Source organism: Scyliorhinus torazame, chromosome 7 (genome assembly GCF_047496885.1).
Source record: "Scyliorhinus torazame isolate Kashiwa2021f chromosome 7, sScyTor2.1, whole genome shotgun sequence".
NCBI lineage: Eukaryota > Metazoa > Chordata > Chondrichthyes > Carcharhiniformes > Scyliorhinidae > Scyliorhinus > Scyliorhinus torazame.
This window is the reverse complement of record NC_092713.1, coordinates 247630178-247655740: the sequence shown is the minus strand read 5'-3', so window position 1 is coordinate 247655740 and position 25563 is coordinate 247630178. Positions and strand designations below refer to the sequence as shown.

The 25563-nt window shown below is 45.4% G+C and overlaps 1 protein-coding gene across 2 annotated transcripts in view; it reads right to left on the bottom strand.

Moving 5' to 3' along the window:
* Nucleotides 1-25563, bottom strand: part of ube2d2 (ubiquitin-conjugating enzyme E2D 2 (UBC4/5 homolog, yeast)) — a 66377-nt gene that overhangs the window by 26262 nt on the left and 14552 nt on the right. The window contains exons 2-5 of one of the 2 annotated variants that reach the window (XM_072512231.1): nucleotides 7736-7799; nucleotides 7599-7630; nucleotides 7429-7506; nucleotides 7231-7336 (exon numbers count right to left, since the gene is read on the bottom strand). In XM_072512231.1, the coding sequence (XP_072368332.1) occupies nucleotides 7231-7336; nucleotides 7429-7506; nucleotides 7599-7630; nucleotides 7736-7799 (280 nt within the window). Of the gene's footprint in view, nucleotides 1-7230; nucleotides 7337-7428; nucleotides 7507-7598; nucleotides 7652-7735; nucleotides 7800-25563 lie in introns of those variants that run through there. The other variant, XM_072512232.1, reaches the window with a different exon arrangement.

Genomic DNA, 25563 nt, shown 5'->3' with positions numbered 1-25563 from the left:
CTCAGGATCTCCGGCAATCTCAGTGCCAACTGGCGGACATTCAAGCAGAAATTTCAGCTTTACGTCAAAGCATCAGACCTCAATGGTGCGTCTGATGCACGGAAGATAGCTCTTGTCCTCACCACAGCGGGTGATCACGCCTTGGAAATATTCAACTCCTTTCACTTTGCCGAAAACCAGGACAAGACAAAGTTTCAGACATCCTGGACAAGTTTGACAGCCACTGTGAAGTGGACACCACCGGAGGGTATTGCAGAAAATACGGAGGCATGGGATTGAGGGTGGTTTAGTGGTTTGGATCAAAAATTGGCTAGCTGTAAGAAGACAGAGGGTGGTGGTTGATGGGAAATGGTCAGCCTGGAGTTCAGTTACTAGTGGTGTACCACAAAGATCTGTTTTGGGGCCATTGCTGTTTGTTAATTTTATAAATGACCTGGAGGAGGGCATAGAAGGATGGGCGAGTAGATTTGTGGATGACACAAGTCGGTGGAGTTGTGGACAGTGAGGAAGGATGTTGCAGGTTACAGAGGGACATAGATAAGCTGCAGAGCTGGGCTGAGAAGTGGCAAATGGAGTTTAATGCAGAAATGTGTGAGGTGATTCATTTTGGAAGGAGTAACAAGAATACAGAGTACTGGGCTAATGGTAAGATTCTTGGTAGCGTGGACGGGTAGAGAGATCTCGGTGTCCATGTACATAGATCCCTGAAAGTTGCCACCCAGGTTGAGAGGGTTGTTAAGAAGGTGTACGGTGTGTTAGCTTTTATTGGTAGAGGGATTGAGTTTTGGAGCCATGAGGTAATCTTGCAGCTGTACAAAACTCTGGTGCGGCAGCATTTGGAGTATTGCGTGCAGTTCTGGTCGCCGCATTTTAGGAAGGATGTGGAAGCATTGCAAAGGGTGCAGTGGAAATTTACCAGGATGTTGCCTGGTATGGAGGGAAGATCTTATGAGGAAGGGCTGAGGGACTTCGAGTCTGTTTTCGTTAGAAAGAAGGTTAAGAGGTGACTTAATAGAGGCACACAAGATGATCAGAGGATTAGATAGGGTGGACAGCGAGAGCCTTTTTCCTCGTTTCCTCGGATGGTGATGTCTAGCACGAGGGGACATAGCTTTAAATTGAGGGGAGATAGATATAGGACAGATGTCAGAAGTAGGTTCTTTACTCAGAGTAGTAAGTGCGTGGAATGCCCTGCCTGCAACAGTAGTGGGCTCACCAACATTAAGGGCATTTAAATGGTCATTTGATAAACATATGGATGATAATGGAATAGTGTAGATGGGCTTGAGATTGGTTTCACAGGTCGGCGCAACAGCGAGGGCCAAAGGGCCTGCACTGTGCTGTAATGCTCTATTGAAAACATAGAGTGCTACATATTCAAGCAGCGGTTGCAAGGTAAAGACAAATCCTTCAACTCATATTTAACTAACCTTAGACTGCTAGCGCAATCCTGCAACTTCGGTAATATCACCGACTCCATGATCAGAGACCAAATCGTTTTTGGAGTTCACTGATCCTGTGAGAGAGCAGTTACTGAAGATCATAGAATTTACAGTGCAGAAGGAGGCCATTCGGCCCATCAAGTCTGCACCGGCTCTTGGAAAGCGCACCCTACCCATGGTCAACACCTCCACCCTATCCCCATAACCCAGTAACCCCACCCAACACTAAGGGCAAGTTTGGACACTGAGGGCAATTTATCATGGCGAATCCACCTAACCTGCACATCTTTGGACTGTGGGAGGAAACCGGAGCATCCGGAGAAAACCCACGCACACACGGGGAGAATGTGCAGACTACGCACAAACAGTGACCAAAGCCAGGAATCGAACCTGTGGCCCTGGAGCTGTGAAGCAATTGTGCTATCCACAATGCTACCCTGCTGCCGATTAAGCATATCACCCTGCCAGTCGTGATTGAAACATGCAGTGCAAGAGCACGCTGAAAATCGCTATTCCCAGTACAAAACGGCAGAAAAATGATAAACTAGCTTCCCACGAGGCGGAGAGTGTGCAGGCCATCTCCCGGATGCAGCGCCTCAACAGTGACGAAAGTGGCCATTTTGTCCGCTCTTCCCGGGGACCGACGCATGCGCGATGCGAATGGGATAACGAAGCGGCCGAAGCCCGCACTGCACAGGTGCAACGGCGCACGGAGCGTCAGGACGCCGACGTCATGATGTGTTCGAACTGTGGCACCACACATTTAAAGAAACACTGCTCTGCAAGAGGCAGCGCTGTTTAAACTGTGGGAAGCCAGGCCACTATGCAGCCCGATGCAGATCTGCATCACCAGTCAGGAGCCAGCGCTCCCAATTCAGACGACGGCTCATCCGGAGTGTGCAACAAAGCCTACAGGATTCTGATCCCGGCAGTGCAATGGATCCAGATGAATGAATGCCTGGACAACGCAAACCGTGTGGGCATGATTACAACATGTGAATATGCCACACCAGACTCATCTCAAGTCCAGTCAATCCTAGCCGTGGATTCAGAGGACGAATGACGCACAGTGATGAAGGTCAACCACTGCCCCATCCAGTTCAAGCTGGACAAGGTGCCTCTGTCAACTTCCTCTCACAGGCAGACTTCAGACGCATTAAGAAGCCCCCCACGGTCCTTCCAGCTGCCTGCAAGCTCCTGGATTACAACGGGAATGCCATCATGGCACTGGAATTCTGTCATCTGCACGTATCCAACTGACACACACACACACAAGCACGGTTACGCTTTGAAGTTGTTAAGCCGGACAGGGCATCCCTACTAGGTGCACACGCCTCAACCAGCTGAACCTCCCAACAGGTTTACACCATGACATCCTCCCATGTGGATCTTCAGGCCGGCATCGACAACATCCTCGCCCATTATCCAGATGCATTCAACAGGATGGGCACGCTGCCGTATCGATACAAGATTCTGCTACGACCTGATGCCAAGCCAGTGGTCCACGCACCACGACGTGTCCCTGCTCCACTGAGAGAGCGCCTGAAGGCACAGCTCAAGAATCTTCAGCAAAAAGGCATCATGTCCAAGGTCACCAAACCGACTGACTGGGTCAGCACGATGGTGTGCGCAAAGCCACCTTCAGGGGACCTGCGCATCTGCATTGATCCCAAGGATCTCAATAAACATATCATGCGGGAACACTACCCCATCCCGAAGCGGGAGAAACTCACGAGTGAGATGGCACACGTGCACTTCTTCACGAAATTCGATGCATCACAGGGATTTTAACAAGTCCAGCAGAAGGCTCTGCACCTTCAATACGCCTTTTGGTAGATTCTGCTACAATCTCATGCCATTTGGCATCATCGCAGCATCGGAGATATTCCATCGCATCATGGAGCAGATATGGAAGGCATTGAATGGGTTAGTGCGTACGTGGACAACATAATCATATGGTCCATGACCCCTGAAGAACATGTCCCGTCTCCAGAAGGTATTCCGCAGTGTACATGCCAATGGCCTAAAGTTAAACAGGTCCAAATGTTGTTTTGGCACATCAACGCTCAAGTTCCTAGGCGACCAGATCTCACTGCATGGTGTGCGCTCGGACACAGACAAAATCGAGGCAATGAAGGTCCCAGAGGACAAAAGGATGGTGCTGTGCTTCTTGGGTATGGTCAATTTTCTGGGCAAGTTCATTCCAAACATGGCCCTACGCAACCTTGTGAAAAAGTCAACTGCCTTTTGAGTGGAAGGCAGCACATCAGACAGAGTGGCTGGAGTTGAAAGCCAAGCTCACCACTGCAACAGTCCTGGCATTCTTCGACCTGGACCGGGAGACAAAGATATCCACAGATGCGAGTCAGGATGGCATTGGTGTGGTGTTGCTTCAACGAGATGACACATCATCCTGGGCACCTGTAGCCTATGCATCAAGAGCGATGACGCCCACTGAAACCAGAAACGCTCAGATTGAGAAGGAGTGCTTGAGTCTTCTCACCGGCATCCTCAAATTTCATCATTATGTCTATGCCTGCCGACATTCACTGTTGAGACGGATGATTGGCCTCTGGTCCACATCATCCACAAGGACCTGAACGACATGACGCCTCGATTGCTGAGAATCCTGCTTAAATTCAGGAGTTATGACTTGGAACTTGGTGTACACACCTGGCAAGGAGCTCATCATCGCTGATGCATTGACCCGCTCCGTCACCTCGCCCAGTGAGCTGCTGGAGATCATCCAGCACATCGAATCACAGGTGCAGCTGTGTGCTAGCACTCTCCCGGCAACAGATGAGAAGGTAGTTCTCATCTGAGATGCGACAGCCAAAGACCCCCTCTTGCAGCGCGTCACCACAACCTCACCAATGGCTGGCAGAAAGGGCAGTGCCCACAATTCTACAATGTGAAGGATGACCTGACAGTGATTGATGGTATCCTCCTCAAGCTGGACAGGATTGTCATTCCGCTCAGCCTCCAGAGCATGATGCTGCGCCAGATTCATGAGGGACACCTGGGCGTTGAGAAGTGCAGACGCAGAGCCCGGCAAGCGGTCTACTGGCCCAGCATCAGCCAGGACATCACGAACATGGTCCTGAACTGTGCTACCTGTCAGCGGTTCCAGCCAGCACAGAGCAAGGAGATGCTACAACAGCATGATGTAGTGCCCTCTCTGTGGTCCAAGGTTGGCATCGACCTCTTTCATGCGAATGGTCGCGACTACGTATTGATCATCGACTATTTCTCAAATTACCCTGAGGTGCTGAAGCTCCCGGACCTTACCTCTCGGACCGTCATGAAAGCCTGTCAGGAAACGTTCTCAAGGCTTGGCATCCCAATCATCGTCATGAGCGACAATGGCACGTGCTTTAACAGTCGAGAATGGTCCACGTTTGCCAGGTCATACAATTTCCAGCGCGTCACCTCCAGTCCGCACTATCCGTAGTCCAATGGAAAAGTCTTGAAAGGGGTGCACATTGTGAAACAGCTCATCTGCAAGACCGCAGACTCGGCTTCCAACATTACACCTTGCACTGCTCGCGTAGAGGGAGACTCCATTGTCCACTGGCATGTCGCCGGCTCAACTCCTGATGAACAGGGACCTGTGGACGACACTTCCAGCCATACACCTGCCCAACCTGGATCACCTCCCAATGCTGCAGAAGATGCAGCAGCTGAGAGACCATCAAAAGCAGGGCTATGATGTCCATGCCACCGATCTGGCCGTGCTATCCCCAGCAGACACTGTCAGGATGAAGATACCGGATGGTGGTGGTCTGCCCCGGCTGTCGTTGTTCGACAGGCCGCGCTCCGCTCTTATGTTGTACGTATGGCTGATGGCTCCATCGTGAGAAAGAATCGACGGGCAATGCGCAAAGTTGCCTGCCTGCAACCACTTTCTCCTCCATATCCATATGTTGAATTGCCACCTCCTGATACCTCGCACCACGAGGCCACCAGTCAGGCTTCCATCCCGCCTGTCTCAAGGCACCACGTCCCCTCTGCCACCTCTCCGGCGGTCGACCAGGATCAGACGCAAGCTTCAGAGACTGGACTTGTGAACGTTTGTTTTGTTTGCTCTGTTATGTTGTCCTCAGTCAGTCACATTAGACAGACTCATTCACATGTAAATACATTCACATACACCAACAAAACATTTTTTTTTAAAAGGGGAGATGTCATGATATGCAAACATGCAGCTAATGAACACAGAATAGGACACGATCAATGAGCAGTCAGGACACTTGGGGGTGGTATCTCACTATAAAAGGGATGAGGCACTCACGCCCCGCCTCTTTCCACAAACCAACATCTACAAAGTGATACTGTATCCTCAGCACCACACCCCAGCGCATGGCTTCGAGCAAGGCTGGTTCAGTTAGACTGAGTTCTACATTTAGATTAGCAGAGAGTCGAACTCATTGAGAACTGTACTAATAGTTCAATAAAACACATTGAACTCGCTTCAAAGTCTGGAGCATCTTTTACTCAACTGCATCAAGTGGCAGCTTGTGTTAATCCAAATTACATAACACAACACTCTGCTCCACTTGATGCCACAAAAAAGAAAAACATGGCTTCAGTACTCAACGGAGGTAAAATTATGTTAATCAGCATGCTAGTTTTTTCTGAAAACTGGAAATGGAGTCCCAAATGCACCATTAGTAATCTCAATCCCACATACTAAAATTTGTTTTATTCAGTTATTTATGCTATTGTCAAGACAACTTTTTCCAGTAGTCATCCTATCCTAAAAATATTACTAGTACCTAACTAGGTTTTAATCTTAAAATCATTGACTACAAAGCACCATTTCCAAGTTTAATTGTGCAGATTTCTGGACCATACAGAATTTGATTCAATGCATATACTGTAATGGCAATACATTAGTACCAATCCAAACAACTTGATGCAATAAAACCAACCAATTGGCTAATAAACCAATTCAAATGGATGGGGTGGTGGTGCAATATGATCCAAGTTTAACCGGATAACTGTAGATACGCTGGTTAATTACTGAGCAGATAAAGATTTGAGTAAAACCTTTACGAAAATGTGCCTCGTGCATGGTGCATTTACAACTGCAAATAAAATTTAAATTTCTGGCTGACAATGTGGTCATGTGCAAGTACTATAATGACAAAATGTTCTGCAGTACCAATTCAAACATAACTTATCACATTAACAATTGACCATGGCCTTTTCCTTAACATGCCAAATTTAAATTGGCACTCCCCAGGAAATATAATTTCTGAACAAGGACACAACTTATTTGGGCAAGTAATGTCTTTTGGTCAGCATCGATTAAAAATGCAACACGTGACTGATTAGGCCCACAGATTTTAGTTCATATGCAAGTTCAGTCCGCAACATGGCTCTTGGCAGTAACTCTGCATTGGCTAAAGTTTCTATTCTAATTCAGCCTCAGAATTGGCTGACAGTTTCAAAGATCAACAAAGATGGACGTCATATTACTACATCAGTAATAAATAGGAGCATTTCTCAAGTGGCAATTTTGTGAAGCAATTCAGAATTAAAATGCATAAAAAAGCAACAAACTCTTTCAAATAACATGTGTTCTATGAAAGGTTGCATCAGCTCTGGGCATTTGTTACAACAAACAAATTGTGTGCTCCACTGTGAAATGCATTTAGGATTTGAGAGCAGAACGCTTAATATGTTAGAGCATTTACAGCTGGATGCAATATTAACAGTTTACTTGCGACTTGAAGTTAGTATTTGAAGAACAATTAAAGGTTTTTAGCTAAAAAGATCCAAATACCTTTTGAAATAGTTAATGCTGGGGACCATTGCGACCGTAGAATATCAAGACAGATGCTGCCATTACTGTTAATATTTGGATGATAAATTCTTGTTGTAAATGCAACCTAGCAAGATACATATATACATATAAAAGTTACTCTCATCACCAAGTCAAAGTCACATTTTTAAGATACTTAATGCAAACAAGTATACTTGCCTTCGGTGGTTTAAAGGGGTAATCTGTGGGAAAGTGAATGGTCAAGAAAAATACACCACCCTGATAAGGACTGTCATTCTGTTGAAAAAAAGGTTTTAAAATGAATCCAACGACCGTTGTTTAAATTCCCACCTAATTCCTTATGGTTAACAGTAGTAACATCAACTCACCGGTCCCATTATTGTGGCTTGCCAATGGAACACTGCAGAAAGAAGTTAAAAATCTTAAATCATATATTAGTGTTGTTGTAAAAGATTCAAGATTTATTTAAACAAGTTTTTTTGCCCAATTTAGAAAGTGTACTTACTGTCATCACCAACTGGACCTGCTGAACACTGTGCTGGTGGATCGCGGGCCAAGTCATTCAACTCCTAAGGGAATAATTGAATAAACTTCAATATACTCATTCCATAATTAGTGGCGAAGAAGGTCCACTTATATGCTAAGGGTTTATTTATCCTGCACAGGCCGATTACAATTAAAGTAGCATACAAGGTTACTGGTCTACAAATAAAATGTTTCATCCCACAGCACTAATAATATTCTTAAACTTGTTTAGGTAATAAGATACCAGGAGTAAAGTATAATAAATAATGAGATCAAGAAAAGTTACAATTTCGACTTGAAACTGTGAAATCAACACAATATACAAATTGTCCGTCCAACATGCCAGGCAACGTACTGTTCCCTCAGTCCTGCACCAAAGCATTACTACAGATCAGATGCTGGTGGGGCTTCAATGCACAACTTCAGCTCTGCATGAGTTTAGATTCTGAGCTCCTGCCAGAGGTACTGCTGCACAATTGGAGGTGCTACCTTTTGGCGGAGACATTAAACGGTCCCAATTTGCTTTCAGTCGTCAGATTCCACAGCAGTATTTTGAATAAGAGCAGAGGCATCCTCACTGGAGTCCTGGCGAATAATTTATCAGCCAACAAGGAAGATGGTCACATTGTTTGTGGCGCTTGCTGCATGCAAATTGGTAACCACATTTCCAAGTTACACAGGATGTCTGACCGTCATGTAAGATGCTACATAAATACAAGTCTTTTTCCTGAACGGAATCATTGTGAAATTCAGATGTATATGCATACACCAGTAGGCATTCCAGGTTATTTCTGCACATGGAACTACTCAATACAAATGTTTTCCCTCTGTTCCTTTCATGAAGACAACTCGTGTTAGATAAAGGTAGACCCTCTTGCTCATGTAGAGACACATGATGCATTGGTATTTGAAGTTTGATTATTCATTGCCCAGGATTTGGGGAGATCATTTGGGGAAAAAATGCTCTGCTGTTTGAGGACAGGAGTAGGGAACTGGAATCATCAGCGATGGGGGATATGAATATGAAAACGTAGGTTTCCAGTGGGTTGTCCAATTCCTTTTCAAGATCAGAGGAGAAGATTTATGCTGAAACGTAATCCAGTAATTACAGTATGAACTGTACACAATGGCCTCTTCTCAGCCCAAAATTACATTAATAGGATTTTTGTCCCATACCTCCAAAATCATGCCTTTCAAAAATAGTCTCACTTAAGAGCAAATATTAAATAAACAGCAAGTCATGCAAAGTGGGGAATTTAAACACAAGGATTACATAGGAAATAGAGAACCATGGCCAAGTATTTTGGCTGTTACATGCACAAACATCAATAGTTGTAAATGTAGAAGCACTCTGATCTGTAATCAAATACCATTGATTCATAAAATTCCATTTCAAAAGGCAAAGCTATAACAAGTTAAAATAGAGTAGCTGGCAAAAATGCAGATTCAGTCACTTTCTACTGAAACAGAATATAAATTTGCTAATTTCCAATGCCCCACATTTCCAGATGATGGAATTACAATTCAGTTAGAAGCTGCTAACATTGGAAAATATATCAGAACAGAATAATACGCCACTGGATTTCACTTCTTTAAAAACAAAAACAAACTTTGTGTACAGATCAAGCACTATTGATGCTTTGGTTTATAACTATATGTTATGCACTCGAGCTTACTTTCTACTTCACTCAAAGAGTTCGCTTATAAGACAATCTGAAAGTTATTAATTTCTATTGGGACCAACCATATTATATGCTCCAGTCCTCTGAAGAATTTTCCTCAGCTTCAGCTATTCTCAGGGAGGTAACATTTAAAATTTACCCTCTCTTGACTATAGAGGCCTCAATCCCTTGTCCTGATTACTTTTCCAATACTTCCAAACTAATCTATTATTTTATTTTGAATTAAGACACGGAGGCCTACAGTAAATTCTGCCACTAACTTCAAATCAGGCAATCTTCCAACTTCTGTTTATTATAAAATTCAAACATGAGATTAAGCTTCACCTCATTTCCATGCAGTCAAAGTAGTTGATATCTGACATTTATTTTGGCTAACTTCTGAGCTGCAAACCACACTAGGTCCAAACTGCAATGAAAACTTCTCCCAACAAACTCTCAGATAAAGCGAAATCCTAAATTACACCCTCTCCATGATAACATAGCTTGCTCTAGCTCATCCTCAAACCAACCGTGAAGCTAATTATTACTCCTCAATTACAATTTATCTAGCTAAGTAAGCCCACCTGCTGATTTATAGCTTTATCTCTTCTATTCTGACTATTAAATAAACATGGGTAACCTTTTGAACTGAATTTTTTTTTAGATGTTCTGGCAAGCACTAACACCCAGCATTTTAATGACCCCAGCATTTTAGTGACCCCAACTTCCTAACAATAATTTTCCCAGAACTCACCATTCCTTCTAAAATATTATCAGGAACCATGAACTAAAGCAATGGCAAATATGGCACATGGTTATTTGCCTTCTATTAGCTGGGGGGGGGGGGGGGGGGGAAAGAGAGGGGGGGGCGGGCAAAACTCTTGGTATACGTTTTGTAACTGCATGGATCAAGAGTGAACAAACATACTCCTATTTTGTAACTTACAGTCCCTTGTGGTGGTTATGGCCACCTTTTTAAAAAAAAAAAACATCTCAGCATCACTGTCCTGCCTTACTCTTGATTTTCAGATCCAAAAATCTATCAATCTCTGCCCAAAATATACTATGTAACAGAGCCTTTTGAGGTAGAGGATTCCAAAGCTTTATCATCATCTAGATTAGAAGACATCAGCTCTAAATAGTCAACCCCTTTATCGGAGACTATGTTCCCTAGGATCTGGAATTTCAAGCCAGGAAATATAACCTCATAGCATAATCATGTCAAGCCTCCTAAATCTTTATATATTTAACCAAACATCTCATTCTTCTAACATCAGGAGAACAGCTATCCTCATCCCAGGGATCAAGAAAACCTTAGTTGCACCCTCCCCATGTAGGCAGAATGGCCTATTTTGGCTCTTATATACACAAGACCATAAGATGTTTGAGGCGGAGATAGACAGATTTTTAATCAGTAACGGAATCAAGGGTAATGGAGACAAGGCAGGAAAGTAGAGTGAAGGATTATCATTTCATATCAGATTTGATCTCATTGAATGGCAGAGCAGATTTGATGGGCTGAATGTCCGATTTCTGCTCCTACGTCTTAAGATCCAAGGCAAGTATAACTTTACTTGGGTACAGAAGCTAAAACTGTATAGTACTGGAGGTACGGTCTCACCAAAGCCCTACTGCAAAGACTTTTACGTTCCTACTCCAAACGCTTGCAATAATAATACAACATAGCACTTTCTTGCTTTAACTTATTTGTGCACAAAACCCTCTGAACATTTATCTTAGAAGATTTAGTTAAAGGCAAACATAAATAAGGATTCCACAAATTCTCATAACAAACAGTTGGGTAGGTCCAAACAGCCAACCACATACCAAATATGAAATAGTAATTTGAAACACTAGCAAAGAAATGCTACAAACAAAATCATAGAATCTTACAGCACAAAGGGAGACCATTCAGCCCATTGTGCTTCTGCCAATCTTTGATAAAGCTATCTAATTTGTCCACCCCATCTTACACGTACACCACCCCCACAAATTAATTCCAAATATTTGTTCAACTGCCCTTTGAAAGGTTCCCATGGAATTTAATTCCACACTTTCAGATAGAGACTTGACAAAATTCCCCACTCCTAGTTTTTTTTTTTGCTAATTATTCTAAATTCATAATCTCGGAATACTAACATGTTGCCAGGTGAAAAGTTTCTTACCAGCTTGTTCAATCAAAATTCTGAATTTTGAATATCTATCAGGTCTCTCTTCAAACCTTTTTGCATCAAGAATTGAAATGCCAAATTGTAAGTTTAGCAGTTGAATCTACTACCACTTTGAAACTCATATTCACATGACATTTAAGAATAGGAAGCCAGGTAAAGGTGGAGGGGTAGCACCATTAAGCAAGGATGGTATTTGTGCAATAATTAGAGATGACCTTGGTTCAGGAGCATCAGTTGGGTGATGGGAATAAGGTAAAGAAGTCACCTAGTGGGAATGGTCTACAGGGCCTCCTTCCCAGTAACCAGAATGTTGGACAAAGCTTACAAGAATAATTTTTAAAGTTTGTTTATAGGATGTGGATGTTGCTGTCGAGGGCAGCATTTATTGCCCATCTTTAGGGTCATTGAGAAAATGGTGGTGGGGAGCTGCCTTCTTGAACCACTGCAGTCCCAGAGGTGTATTCCAGGATTTTGACCCAATAACTGTGATATATTTCCAAGTTAGGATGGTAAGTGACTTGGAGAGGAACCACCAAGTGGTGGTGTTCCCATGTATCGGCTGCTCCTGTCCTTCTAGGTGGTCGTGGCCATGGGTTTGGAAGGTGCTGCCCAAGGAACCTTGGTGAATTCCTGCAGTGCATGTTGCAGATGGTACACACAACTGTCAGTTGGTGGTGGAGGGAGTGAATGTTTGTGGAAGGGGTAGCAATCAAGCGGGCTACATCGTCCTGGATGGTGTCACGTTCGAGTGTTGTTGGAGCCGCACTCATCCAAGCAAATGCAGAGTGTTCCATTACACTCCATACTTGTGCCTTGTAGATGGCGGAAAAGCTTTGGGGTGTCAGGAGGCAAGTTACTCACCACAGGATTTCTAGCCGTTGACCTGCTCTAGTAGCCAGTTTATATGGCTAATCCAGTTCAGTTTTTGATCAATGGTAACCCTCAGGATGTTGATTGTGAGGGATTCAGCAATGGTAATGCCACTGAATGTCACGGGGCGATGATTAGAATAGCTTTTGTTGGAGATGGTCATCATCTGGCACTTCTGTGGCAAGATTACTACTTATCATTTGTCAGTCCAAGCTTGGATACTGTCCAGCTCTTACAGCACAAATGGTGCTGAACATCTCCACTTCTGACATGGTGATGGAAGAAAGTCATTGATGAAGCAGCTGAAGATGGTTGGGCTGAGGACACCAACCTGAGGAACTCCTGCAGTGATATCCTGGAATGAGACGATGGACCTCCAACCACCACCCTTTGTGCTAAGTTCTGAAGAATTTCCCCCCCCCCCCGATTCTAACTAACTCGCTCGGGCTCTTCCTGGAATTCAGATCTTTCGTCCATGTTTGAAACAAGGCTACAATAGGGTCAGGAACAAAGTGACTCTGGCAGAACCCAAACTGAGCCTCAGTGAGCAGGTTATTGTTAAAGAGGTTCTCTTGATCGTGCTATTGATGATCCTTTCCAACACTTTACTGAGAGTAGACTGATGGGTCAGTAATAGCCTGGTTGGATTGGTCCTGTTTCTTGTGCATAGCACATACCTGGCAAATGTTCTATATTGCCAGTGTTGTAGCTGTATTGAAACAACTTGGCTAGGGGCATACTACTGTTGCCAGAATATTGTCAGAGCCCATGGTATTTGCAGTATCCAGTGCCCCCAACCGTTTCGTGATATCACATGGAGTGAATCAAAATGGCTGAAGACTGACATCTGTGATGCTGGAGACCTCCGGAGGCCACCAAGATGGATCATCCACTCAGCTCAGGGGTATAATGTGGGAAAATGTGAAGTTGTTCACTTCGGCAGGAAGTAAAAAGAACAGGATCACTTAAACAGAAAACTGCAGAATTCTGAGGTGCAGAGGGATCGGTGTATTCTAGAGCAAGAATCACAAAAAGCTGATCTGCAGGTACAGCACAATCAAGGCTAACTGAATAACATTGTTTATTACAAGAATTGAACATAAAAGAGGTATGCTTCAGTTATAAAGGGCATTGGTGAGACCGCATCGAGTACCATGTGCAATTTTGGTCTTGTTTAAGGATACAAATGTGTTGAAGGAGGTTCAGAGAAAGCATCAAGGGGTATGGGAAGAGTGCGGAAGTATGGCGCCGAAATAAGAGAATCGTATGATCATATTGAAAGGCAGAGCAGGCTCGAAGGGCCTCACGAACTCTTCCTACTGCATTTGTACGGTCTAGTAGACTGAGAACAGACAAAGCCCGAGAAGAATATACTTGAACTCGAGCCAGGAGGGCTAAAAGAGGTCATGAAAAGTCCGTGGCAAACTGCATTAACGAGAATCCCATAGCATTTTATACATCTATAAAGAGCAAGAGGGTAGCCAGGGAAAGGGTTGGCCCACTCAAGGACAGAGGAGGGAATCCATGCGTGACGTCAGAGGAAATAGGTGGAATACTAAATGAGTACTTTGCATTAGTTTTCAAAGAGAAGGACTTGGTGGATGATGAGTCTAGGGAAGGATGTCATGTCGATATTAAAAAGGTGGTGGTGTTGGGAGTCTTAAAAAGCATCAAGGTAGATAAGTCCCCAGGGCCTGATGGGATCTACCACTGAATACTGAGGGAGGCAAGGGAGGAAATTGCTGGGCCTTGGCAGAAATCGCGTATCCTCATTGGCAGGTGAGGTCCCAGAGGACAATGCTGTTCCTTTGTTTAAAATAATCCAGGAAATTATAGGCCAGTGAGCCTTATGCCAGTGGTAGGGTAATTATTGGAGACTCTCAGGGAAATGATTTACTCCCATTTGGAAACAAATGGATATATTAACGATTGGCAGCATGGTTGTGTGATGGGGAGGCCGTGTCTCACTAACTTGATCAAGTATTTTGAGGAAAGTCGAAGATGATTGATGAAGGAAGGGCAGTGGATGTTGTCTATATGGACTTCAGTAAAGCCAAGGTTCCTCATGGCAGACTGGTACAAAAAGGCGAAGTCACGCAGGATCAGGTGAACTGGCAAGATGGATACAGAACTGGCTTGGTCATAGAAGACAAGAGGATAGAAGTGGAAGGGTGATTTTCTGAATGGAAGACTGCTACTCGTGGTGTTCCCCAGGGATCAGTGGTGGGACCTTTGTTGATCGTAGTATATTTAAAAAATGATTGAGGAAACTGTAGCTGGTCTGATTAGTAAGTTTCCAGACGTCACAAAGATTGGTGGAGTTGCAGATAGTGAAGATGATGATCGTCTGATGATACAGAAATGGCAGATGGAGTTTAATCCTGAAAATTGTGAGGTAATGCATTTTGGAAGGTCTAATACAGGTGGGAATTATATAGTAAATGGCAGAACACTTCTCTGAGAAAGGATATTCTTGCTATGGACAGTGCCGGGAAGGTTTACCAGGCTGATTCCGGGGCTAGCGGGACTGTTTTAGGAGGAGAAACTAAATTGGTTAGGATTGTATTCATTGGAGTTTAGAAGAGTGAAGGAGGGGGGAGGAAGGGAAGTCTCATAAAAACGGATAAAATTCTAACAGGATTAGACAGGGTACATTTAGAAAGAATGTTCCCGATGGTGGGGGAGTCCATAATTAGCTGTCATAATTTGAGGATAAAGGTGAAAACCTTTAAGGACTGAGAGGAGGAGCAATTTCTTTACCCAGAGTGGTGAATCTGTGGAATTCACTACCACAAAAAGTAGTTGAGGCCAAAAGATTCTGTAATTTCCAAGGCGGAATTAGATATAGCTCAAGGCTAGAAGGATCAAGATATATGGAAGGGAAGGCTGGATCATGGTATTGAACTTGGATGATCAGCCACGATGACCGTGCAGCATGGTAACAGTGACTAGCATGGTCGCTTCACAGCACCAGGGTCGATTCCCGGCCTGGGTCACTGTCTGCGTGGAGTCTGCACATTCTCCCAGTGTCCACGTGGGTTTCCTCCGGGTACACCGGTTTCCTCCCACAAGTCCCGAAAGACGTGCTGTTCGGTAATTTGGGTATTCTGAATTCTTCCTCTGTGTTCTCGAACAGGCGCCGGAATGTGGCAACTAGGGGCTTTTCACAGTAACTTCTTTGCAGTGTTAATGTAAGCCTACTTATGACAATAAAGATTATAATAATGGATGGCGGAGCAGGCTCGAAGGGATGAATGGCCTACTTCTGCCCCTATTTTCTATGTATGCTTCTAAGTACAAGTATTGACAGGCAGAACAATCTGGGTGTACAGGCCCACAGATCACTGAAAGTGGCAACTCACAAGAATAAGGTAGTCAAGAAGACGTACGGCTTTCATCAGTTGTTGTATGGAGTATAAAAATTAGCAGGTCACGCTGCACCCGTACAGAACTGCGGTTAGGCCACATTTGGAATAGTGTCCACAATTTTGGTCGCCACGCTACCAGAAGGATGTGGATGATTTCGAGAGAGTACAGAGGTCTACCAGGATATTGCCTGATCTGGAGCATATTATCTATGAGGAGAGGTTGGATAAACTTGACTGTTTTCACTGGAACAACAGGAGGTTGAGGGGCGACCGGATAGAGGTTTACAAAGTTATGAGTGGCACGGACAGAGAGGATAGTCAGGTGCTTTTTCCCAGGGTGGAAAAGTCAATCACTAGGGGATGTAGGTTGTGAAGATGGACATGGAGAGGATGCTTCCTCATGTGGGTGAGTTCAGAACTAGGGAGCAGGGTTTTAAAGTTAGGGGTCACCCTTATAGGACAGAGATGAGGGGGGGGGGGGGGGGGGGGGGGGGGGAGAAAAAAAACCATTCTCGGAGGATTGTGCGACTCTGGAGCTCTGCCTCACAAGGCGATCGAAGCAGGGTCATTTAATATTTTTAAAGCAGAGGTGGATAAATTCTTGTTAGGCAAAGGAATCAAAGGTTCAGGGGCAAATGGGAATTTGGAACTCGAAACACAAAAGAATGGTGGAGCAGCTCAAGGGACTGAATGGCCTACCTCTGCACCTATTTTGTATGCATATTTTACTGCTCATTTTGTCTGTCTATTTTTAAAACAAAAGCTGAAGGAGACAATAGGGTCGACAACATGCAAGATAGAAGAATAGTGCACATTTTGAACTTTGAACACTGAAACAGCTGAAAGATTTTGAATGGAAATTCCGTGTATAAAAGTCACCATCAGTACAAATCAAGATGTTATTCTTCATTTCTGCTGTCCAGTCCGTGGATGAAGGGTTCAAACCCCACTTAACACCAACCGTACAGGATTAACTATGGCATCAATTGTTATTAAGATGAATGTGGCCATGGCAGGAGCTCAGAATTTAAGATATTAGAACCTTACTGGGCAGGTGAAAGTGAAAGTCAGTGTAAGAATTATATAGAAAACTCCACATCAACCAATAGAAATAGCAGTGAAGAACAGAGTAACTGGGTGGGTTGTTTGCTTTATTGACAATTTTACTGATAAATCACCGAGGTGCTGTAGAGCAAGGATTGTCTGGAAGGGAGCCTGGCCTACCAAAGGGTGGGTCAGGGTACAGTCAGGCCGGTCAAAGGAGTCCCAAGAAGTAGGAGTTTTGATTAGTCATTCAGTACATTAATTGAGAAATCATGCCACAAAGTTATTCTCAACAGATCAGGTTAAAGTGTTAATTTTCCAAAAAGTCTAAATGGGTCAGTGGCCTTCCTCAGTGCTCTAAAATTATATGACAATAGATGGATATTTGAATACTGCAACAGATAAAGGTTGAATATTGAAGGAAGCACAAAGACTTTAAAAGGTATTTGCCACAGATTGGCCTTGTCAAAGGTATAGCAGTTGCGTGACCACAAGGGATTACAATATTTTCCCGCCACGATTGGATTTACGTAGGGTAGCAAGTTCATCAAGTGCTGTGATTAATTAATCATTGGCGATCATGCTGATCATTTCTTACATTCAATAGTTTCTTACAGCCACCATAATGGAGCACAGTACAAAGTCTTACAACACCAGGTTAAAGTCCAACAGGTTTGTTTCGATGTCACTAGCTTTCGGAGCGCTGCTCCTTCCTCAGGTGAAAGATTCACCTGAGGAAGGAGCAGCGCTCCGAAAGCTAGTGACATCGAAACAAACCTGTTGGACTTTAACCTGGTGTTGTAAGACTTCGTACTGTGCTCACCCCAGTCCAACGCCGGCATCTCCACATCATGGCTACCATAATGGAGAACAAAGAACTGATTGCCATGCTATTCAATCCAAACTTTGTGTACAAGGATAGAAACAGGTGCAGCAAATCCAGCAATAAAGTAGCAGGAAAGGGTAGGCAGACTAATTAAAATTAACCAGGATTTACGAATGTTGTTCCGACTGTTATACCAGTTCACAGAAAGTAGCTTCCAGAACTTCTGCAGAAATTCAAATGTTAGAAAAACCTGCCAGTTCAAACTAATCTCCCTCTGAACTAGTTGGAGTAGAATGGGCAACAGAAAATAGACAATGCCAAGAATTGAATGGATAGGAGAGTATGAAATGTATTTCTGCTCAGGCTGAACCATTGTTATTGAAAGCCTTCAAATTATTGGGCATTTGGAGATAGTATTCAAAGGCAGGCATGAAAACTGATGGTTTGTAAAGAGAAAAAGATTGATATAAATGAATGCAGACCCCTTAGTCAGAAACAGGGGAATTCATAACGGGGAACGAAGGGCTGAGGAACTAAATTTGTATTTTGCTCGGTCTTCACAAAGGAAGACATGAATAATGCACCAGAGGTTCTGAGAAACACAGGTTTTAGTGAGGAGCTGAAGAAAATTAGTATTAGCAGAGAAATAGTTTTGGGGCTATTAGGGATTGAAGGCGGGTAAACCTCCAGGGTCTGATAATCTTCATCCCAGAGTACTGAGGAAGTCGCCCTAGAAATAGTAGATACTTTGCCGGTCATTTTCCAAAACTCTTTGGACTGTGGAATGGTTCCTACAGATTGGAGGATTGCGAATGTAACCCTGCTATTCATAAAGGGAGGCGAGGAGAAAACAGGGAACTATAGATCAGTGAACTCAACATTGCTAGTAGGGAAGTTGCAAGAGTCTTTTATCAAGGATTTCATAGCACAGCATTTGGAAAGCAGTGGTTATATTAAGACAAAGTCAGCACGGATTTACAAAAGGGAAGTCAGAAGTCATGCTCGACAAATCTACTGGAATTCTTTGAAGATGTAACTAGTAGAGTTGACCAGGGAGACCCAGTGGGATGTAGTCTATTTAGACTTTCCAAAAATTTTCAACAAGGTCTCACATAGCAGATTTCTATAAATTATGTTAAAGCACATGGGATTATGGGTAGTATCTCGCGATGAATAGAAAGTTTAAGTTGGAATAACTGGGTCTTTTTCCGATTGGCAGACAGTGACTGGTGGGATACCGCAGGGATCTGAACTAGGGTCCTAACTGTTCACATTATGTATTAATGATTTGGGCAAAGGAACCAAGAGTAGTATTTCCAAATTGGTACATGATACAAAGTTGGATGGGAGGATGAACCGTGTGGAAGATGCAGAGATGCCCAAGGAGGATTTGGACAGGCTGAGTGAATGGGCATATGCAGTATAATGTGGATAAAAGTGAGGTTATCCTCTTTGGTAGCAAAAACAGGACAGCAGATTATTCTTTGAATGGTGTAAATTGAGAGTTGGATACTTTACGAGACCGTGTGTCCTCATGCATCTAAATCTAAAGGGGGGGGGGGGGGGGAGGAGGAGGAAGGGAAGGGGGGAGGAAGGGAGGTGGGGGGGGGGGGGGAGGGAGGGGGAGGGAAGGAGGTGGGGGGGGTAGGGAAGGAGGTGGGGGGGGGGGAGGGAAGGAGGTGGGGGGGGGGGGGAGGGAAGGAGGTGGGGGGGGGGAGGGAAGGAGGTGGGGGGGGGGGAGGGAAGGAGGTGGGGGGGGGGGAGGGAAGGAGGTGGGGGGGGGGGAGGGAAGGAGTTGGGGGGAGGGAAGGAGTTGGGGGGAGGGAAGGAGTTGGGGGGAGGGAAGGAGTTGGGGGGAGGGAAGGAGTTGGGGGGAGGGAAGGAGGTGGGGGGAGGGAAGGAGGTGGGGGGAGGGAAGGAGGTGGGGGGAGGGAAGGAGGTGGGGGGAGGGAAGGAGGTGGGGGGAGGGAAGGAGGTGGGGGGAGGGAAGGAGGTGGGGGGAGGGAAGGAGGTGGGGGGAGGGAAGGAGGTGGGGGGAGGGAAGGAGGTGGGGGGAGGGAAGGCGGTGGGGGGAGGGAAGGAGGTGGGGGGAGGGAAGGAGGTGGGGGGAGGGAAGGAGGTGGGGGGAGGGAAGGAGGTGGGGGGAGGGAAGGAGGTGGGGGGAGGGAAGGAGGTGGGGGGAGGGAAGGAGGTGGGGGGAGGGAAGGAGGTGGGGGAGGGAAGGAGGTGGGGGAGGGAAGGAGGTGGGGGAGGGAAGGAGGTGGGGGGAGGGAAGGAGGTGGGGGGAGGGAAGGAGGTGGGGGGAGGGGAAGGAGGTGGGGGGAGGGAAGGAGGTGGGGGGAGGGAAGGAGGTGGGGGGAGGGAAGGAGGTGGGGGGAGGGAAGGAGGTGGGGGGAGGGAAGGAGGTGGGGGGAGGGAAGGAGGTGGGGGAGGGAAGGAGGTGGGGGAGGGAAGGAGGTGGGGGAGGGAAGGAGGTGGGGGGAGGGAAGGAGGTGGGGGGAGGGAAGGAGGTGGGGGGAGGGAAGGAGGTGGGGGGAGGGAAGGAGGTGGGGGGAGGAAGGACGAGGAAGGGGACGGAAGGAGGTGGGGGGGGGGGAGGAAGGACGAGGAAGGGGAGGAAGAGCTTATTGTCACAAGTAGGCTTCAATGAAGTTACTGTGAAAAGCCCCTAGTCGCCAAATTCCGACTCCTGCTCGGTGAGGCCGGTACGGGAATTGAACCCGCGCTGCTGGTCTTGTTCTGCGTTACAAGCCAGCTGTTTAGCCCACTGTGCTGTGCAGAAATAACAATTAGAATGAAGACAACCTATTCTAAATTCTGCATCAATTTGACTAGTTGTTTGTCAGTTTTATCATTTCGTTTCAAAATACAGGGGGCGGTTAGTCAAGAGGCCAGTAAATAATGAAACTGTAGATCATCATATCTGATCACTTAAATGACGATGTCTTCTTAAACCACTGTCTTACAAAAAGGTAATTTGGCAAAGTTATTGGTTGAGCAGAGGTAGAACTTTCTGGCACTTATTGCCCATTCATAACTGCCCTTAAGCTGGTGGTGAGCTTGTTTGTTGAACCACTGCAATTTAAGTATAGATACAACCACAGTGCTTCTAGGATTGTGGTCAGAACAGTGAAGGAACAGTGACATATTTTAAAGTCTGGATGGTGTATCGAGTGGATCATAAAAAATATAAGCAGCAGGCGCGTTGGCTCCGCCATTCAATGAGTTTGTGGTTGATCTGATTATGGATCAACTTCACTTTCCTATCTGCCCTGCTAACCCTTGCCTCTCTTTTCAAACAAAAGTCTGTCCACAACAGCCTTTAATATAGTCAAATGACCCAGTCTCCACTGCTCTCTGGGGAAGAGAATTCCACAAACGACTGTCAGAAAAGATTCTCCTCTTCCCATTTTTAAATTTGTGGCCGCTATTTCTCGATTCCCCACAGGAGATCCCCCCATCCTCTGAGCAGCCACCCAAAGACCCCCAGGAGTTTTACACACTTCAATAAGATCACCCCTCATACTTCTAAACTTTCATGAGTATAGGCCTAACCTGCTCAATCTTCCCCTTGGAGGGGAACTTGCAGGTGCATCTGCTGCTCTTGCCCTTCGAGGTGGTCATGGGTGCAGGTTTGCAAGATGGTGTCAAAGAAGACTTGGCGGATTGCTACAGCGCATGTTAAGATATACAGTACACATTGCTGCAATCATGTACCAGTGGGAAGGAAGTGAACATTTAAGGTGTTGGATGGGGTGATCAAGCAGGCTTCTTTGTCCTGTGTTGAACCTCTCCAGTGTTTTTATTAATAATAATAATAATAATCTTTATCAGTGTCACAAGTAGGCTTACATTAACACTGCAACGTTACTGTGAAAAGCCCCTAGTCACCATGCTAAAGCGCCTGTTCGGGTACACAGAGTGAGAGTTCAGAATGTCCAATTCGCCCAACAAGCTCATCTTGCGGGACTTGAGGAAACCAGAGCACCCGGAGGAAACCCACGTAGACACGGGGAGAACGTGCAGACTGCACAGACAGTGACTCAAGCTGGGAATAAAACCCGGGTCCCTGGCGCTGTGAAGCAACAGTGCGAACCACTGCTACCGTGCCACCCCATGGAGCTGCCTTCACCCAAGCAAATGGAATGTATTCCATCATACTCAACTTGTGTTTTGTAGATAGTGGATAAACTTTGGGGATGTTAGGTGCAAGGTTACTTGGCATTCAGTAATGACTCTGCCACTGAATAATATCATGGCTGATCATCGAACTCCGTAACCTGCTCCCACTTTTCCCCCCCATACGCCTTGATCCCTTTAGCCCCAAGAGCTATATACTCTCTTAAAAACATACACTGTTTTGGCTTCACCTGATGCCAATAGCAGCAAATTTCCTTTTTTTAAAAATATATATTTATTCAAATTTTTCAACAAATTTTCAACAACCCCCCCCCCCCCCCCAAGAAGAAGAAAAAAAAACACAAGCAGCAGAAATTATACATTGGATTCCCCCGTATACAATAACCCCCCATATAACATTTAAAAACACAAATAGGGAGGAAAAAAAAAACATTTTCACCCAAACGCCACCCCAAAAGAAACCCCCCCCCCCCCCTCCCTTGGGCTGCTGCTGCTGCTGACCACCTCCTACCGCTCCGCGAGATAGTCTAGGAATGGTTGCCACCGCCTGAGGAACCTTTGCACAGACCCTCGCAAGGCAAACTTTATCCTCTCCAGATTGATGAACCCTGCCATGTCATTGATCCAAGCTTCCTCACTAGGGGGATTTGCATATTTCCATAGTAGCAAAATCCTCCGCCGGGCTACCAGGGACGCAAAGGCCAGAATGCGGGCCTCTTTCGCCTCCTGCACTCCCGGCTCGTCCGATACCCCAAACAATGCTAATCCCCAGCTCGGCTTGACCCGGGCATTCACCACCTTGGACATAGTCCTCGCAAAACCCCTCCAGCGCCAGCCACGACCAGAACATATGGACGTGACTTGCCAGGCGCCCCAAGCACCTCCCACATCTGTCCTCCACCTCAAAGAACCTACTCAACCTCGCCCCTGTCATATGCACTCTGAGTAACTTTGAACTGTATTCGACTGAGCCTGGTGCAAGAGGAGGAAGAATTAACCCTACTCAGGGCATCAGCCCACAGACCCTCATCTATCTCCTCCCCAAGCTCCTCCTCCCACTTGCCCTTTAACTCCTGCACCGAGGCCTCCTCCTCTTCCATCAGCTCCTGGTAAATCGCTGAAATCTTGCCTTCTCCAACCCATACACCCGAAATCACCCCCAAAATCACCCTGTCCCGAATCCCACGTGCCTGAAGCAGCGGGAATTCCCTCACCTGCCGCCTCACAAACGCCCTTACTTGAATGTACCTGAAAGCGTTTCCCGGGGGTAGCCCAAACTTCTCCTCCAGCGCACCTAGGCTCACAAACGTCCCATCGATGAAAAGGTCCCCCATTCTTCTAATCCCTGCCCAATGCCAACTCCGAAACCCCCCATCCATCCTTCCCGGGACGAACCGATGGTTCTCCCGAATCGCGGAGCAAACCGAGGCTCCCACCTCGCCCGTGTCGCCTCCACTGCCCCCAGATCTTCAGCGTCGCCGCCACCACCGGACTCGTGGTGTACCTTGTCGGCGAGAGCGGTGCTGTCACCAGCGCCCTCAGGCTCATGCCCACACAGGACGCCATCTCTAGCCTTTCTCACAGCTCACCCTCCCACCCAGCTTTGTCATCTGCAAATTCGGACATATTTAGTTCCTTCATCCAAATCATTAATATACAGTGAATAGCTAGGGGTACCAGCACAGATGTCTCTGGTGCCCAATTAGTCATTGCCTGCCATTCAGAAAAAGGCCCATTTATTCCGACTGGTTCCAGTCTCCTACCCATCTCAATACACTACCCCTAATCCCATGCGCTATAATTTTACACGCAATCTCTTGCAAGAGTTTGTTGAAAGCCTTCTGAAAGTTCAAATAAACTGCATCCACTGGGACTGCCCTCCAACTATACGAGTCACATTCTCGAAAAATTCCAGTAGATTTGTTAATCATGATTTCCCTTTTGTAAATCTGTGCTGACTGTCTGCTTCTACCAGTTTTCCAAGTGCTTTTCTATTAACTCTTCTGTAATGGCATCTAGAATTTTCCCCACCATCAACGCCAGGCTGACGTCCGTAATGCCCTGATTTCACTCTACCTCCCTTTTTAAATAGTGGGGTTACATTAGCTATCCTCCAATCTCTCGGAACCATTCCAGAGTCTATTAGAATCTTGGACCAAGTTCACCAATGCACCGACTATTTCTAGGGCCACTTCCTCAAGTGCTCTAGGATGTTGATTATCAGGCTCTGGGGATTTATCAACCTTCAATCCCAATTTCCCCAACAAATACAGATTTCTTTCAGTTCCTCACACTCACTAAACCCGGTGTTCCCCAACGTTTCTGGTATTTGTGCCCTCCTTTGTGAAGACAGAACCAAATTATGTATTTAGTTGGTCAGCCATTTCTTTATTCCCCAATATAATTTCCCATTTCTGATTGTAAGGGACCTACATTTATCTTCACCAATCCTCTTCCCTTCACATACCAATAGAAACATTTCCAGTCACTTTTTATGTTCCCCAGAAGCTTACTCTCTTACTCTATTTTCTCCTTCTTAATAAATCCCTTTGTCCTCCTTTGCTGAATTCTTAAACTGCTCCAAATCCTCAAGACTGTTGTTTTTCCTGGCCAATTTGTATGGCTCTGCCTTGGATCTAATACTACCTCTAATTTGCTGTTACCAGACTCCTAAATGACCCTCTTATGGACTGACCGCATTAACACTACACCCCTATATGCTTCACCCGGTGCTATGTAGTTACATTATGTACCTTGTGTTACCCTATTATGTTTTTTCTTTTATTTCCTTTTCTTGTACTTAATGATCTGTTGAGCTGCTCGCAGAAAAATACTTTTCACTGTACCTCAGTACACGTGACAATAAACAAAATCCAAATCCTTGTAAGCCATAGATCGGCTACCTTTCCCATTTTGCTTTTGCGCCAGACAGGAATAAACAATTGTTGCAGTTCACTCGTGCTCTCTTTGAATGTTTGCCATTGCCTATGCACCATCTCATAACCTTTCCCAATCCATCATAGCCAACTGGTGCCTCATACCACCACAGTTTCTTTTATTAAGATTCAGAACTCTCAAATCAACTACATCTTATCATAATAATAATCTTTATTGTCACAAGTAGGCTCACATTAACACTGCAATGACGCTATTGTGAAAAGCCCCAAGTCGCTACATTCTGGCACCTGTCCGGGTACATATGGGGGAAGAATTCAGAGTGTCCAAATTAACTAATAGCACTTCTTTCGGGACTTGTGGGGGGAAACCAGAGGAAACCCACGCAGACTCGGGGAGAACATGCAGACTCCGCACAGACAGTGACCCAAGCCGGGAATCGAACGCGGGACCTGTGAAGCAATAATACTAACCACTATGCTACCGTGCTGCCCAATATCTCCATCTGGATATTAATAATAATCTTTATTGTCACAAGTAGGCTTACATTAACACTGCATTGAAGTTACTGTGAAAAGCCCCTAGTCGCCACATTCCAGCGCTTGTTCTGCATCACAAACCAGCTGTCTGAGCTAAAGTAGCTGATGAAGAATTCTATCATCCCCAAGGGGTCTCTCACAATCAAATCAATTGCACAATACCCAGTCTAGGATGACCTCTTCTCTAGTTGATTCATCAATGTATTTGTCTAGAAAACTATGTATACACTCCAGGAATTCCTCCTCTACAGTAGTAATTTGATTTGCCCAATCCATATGCAGATTAAAATCACC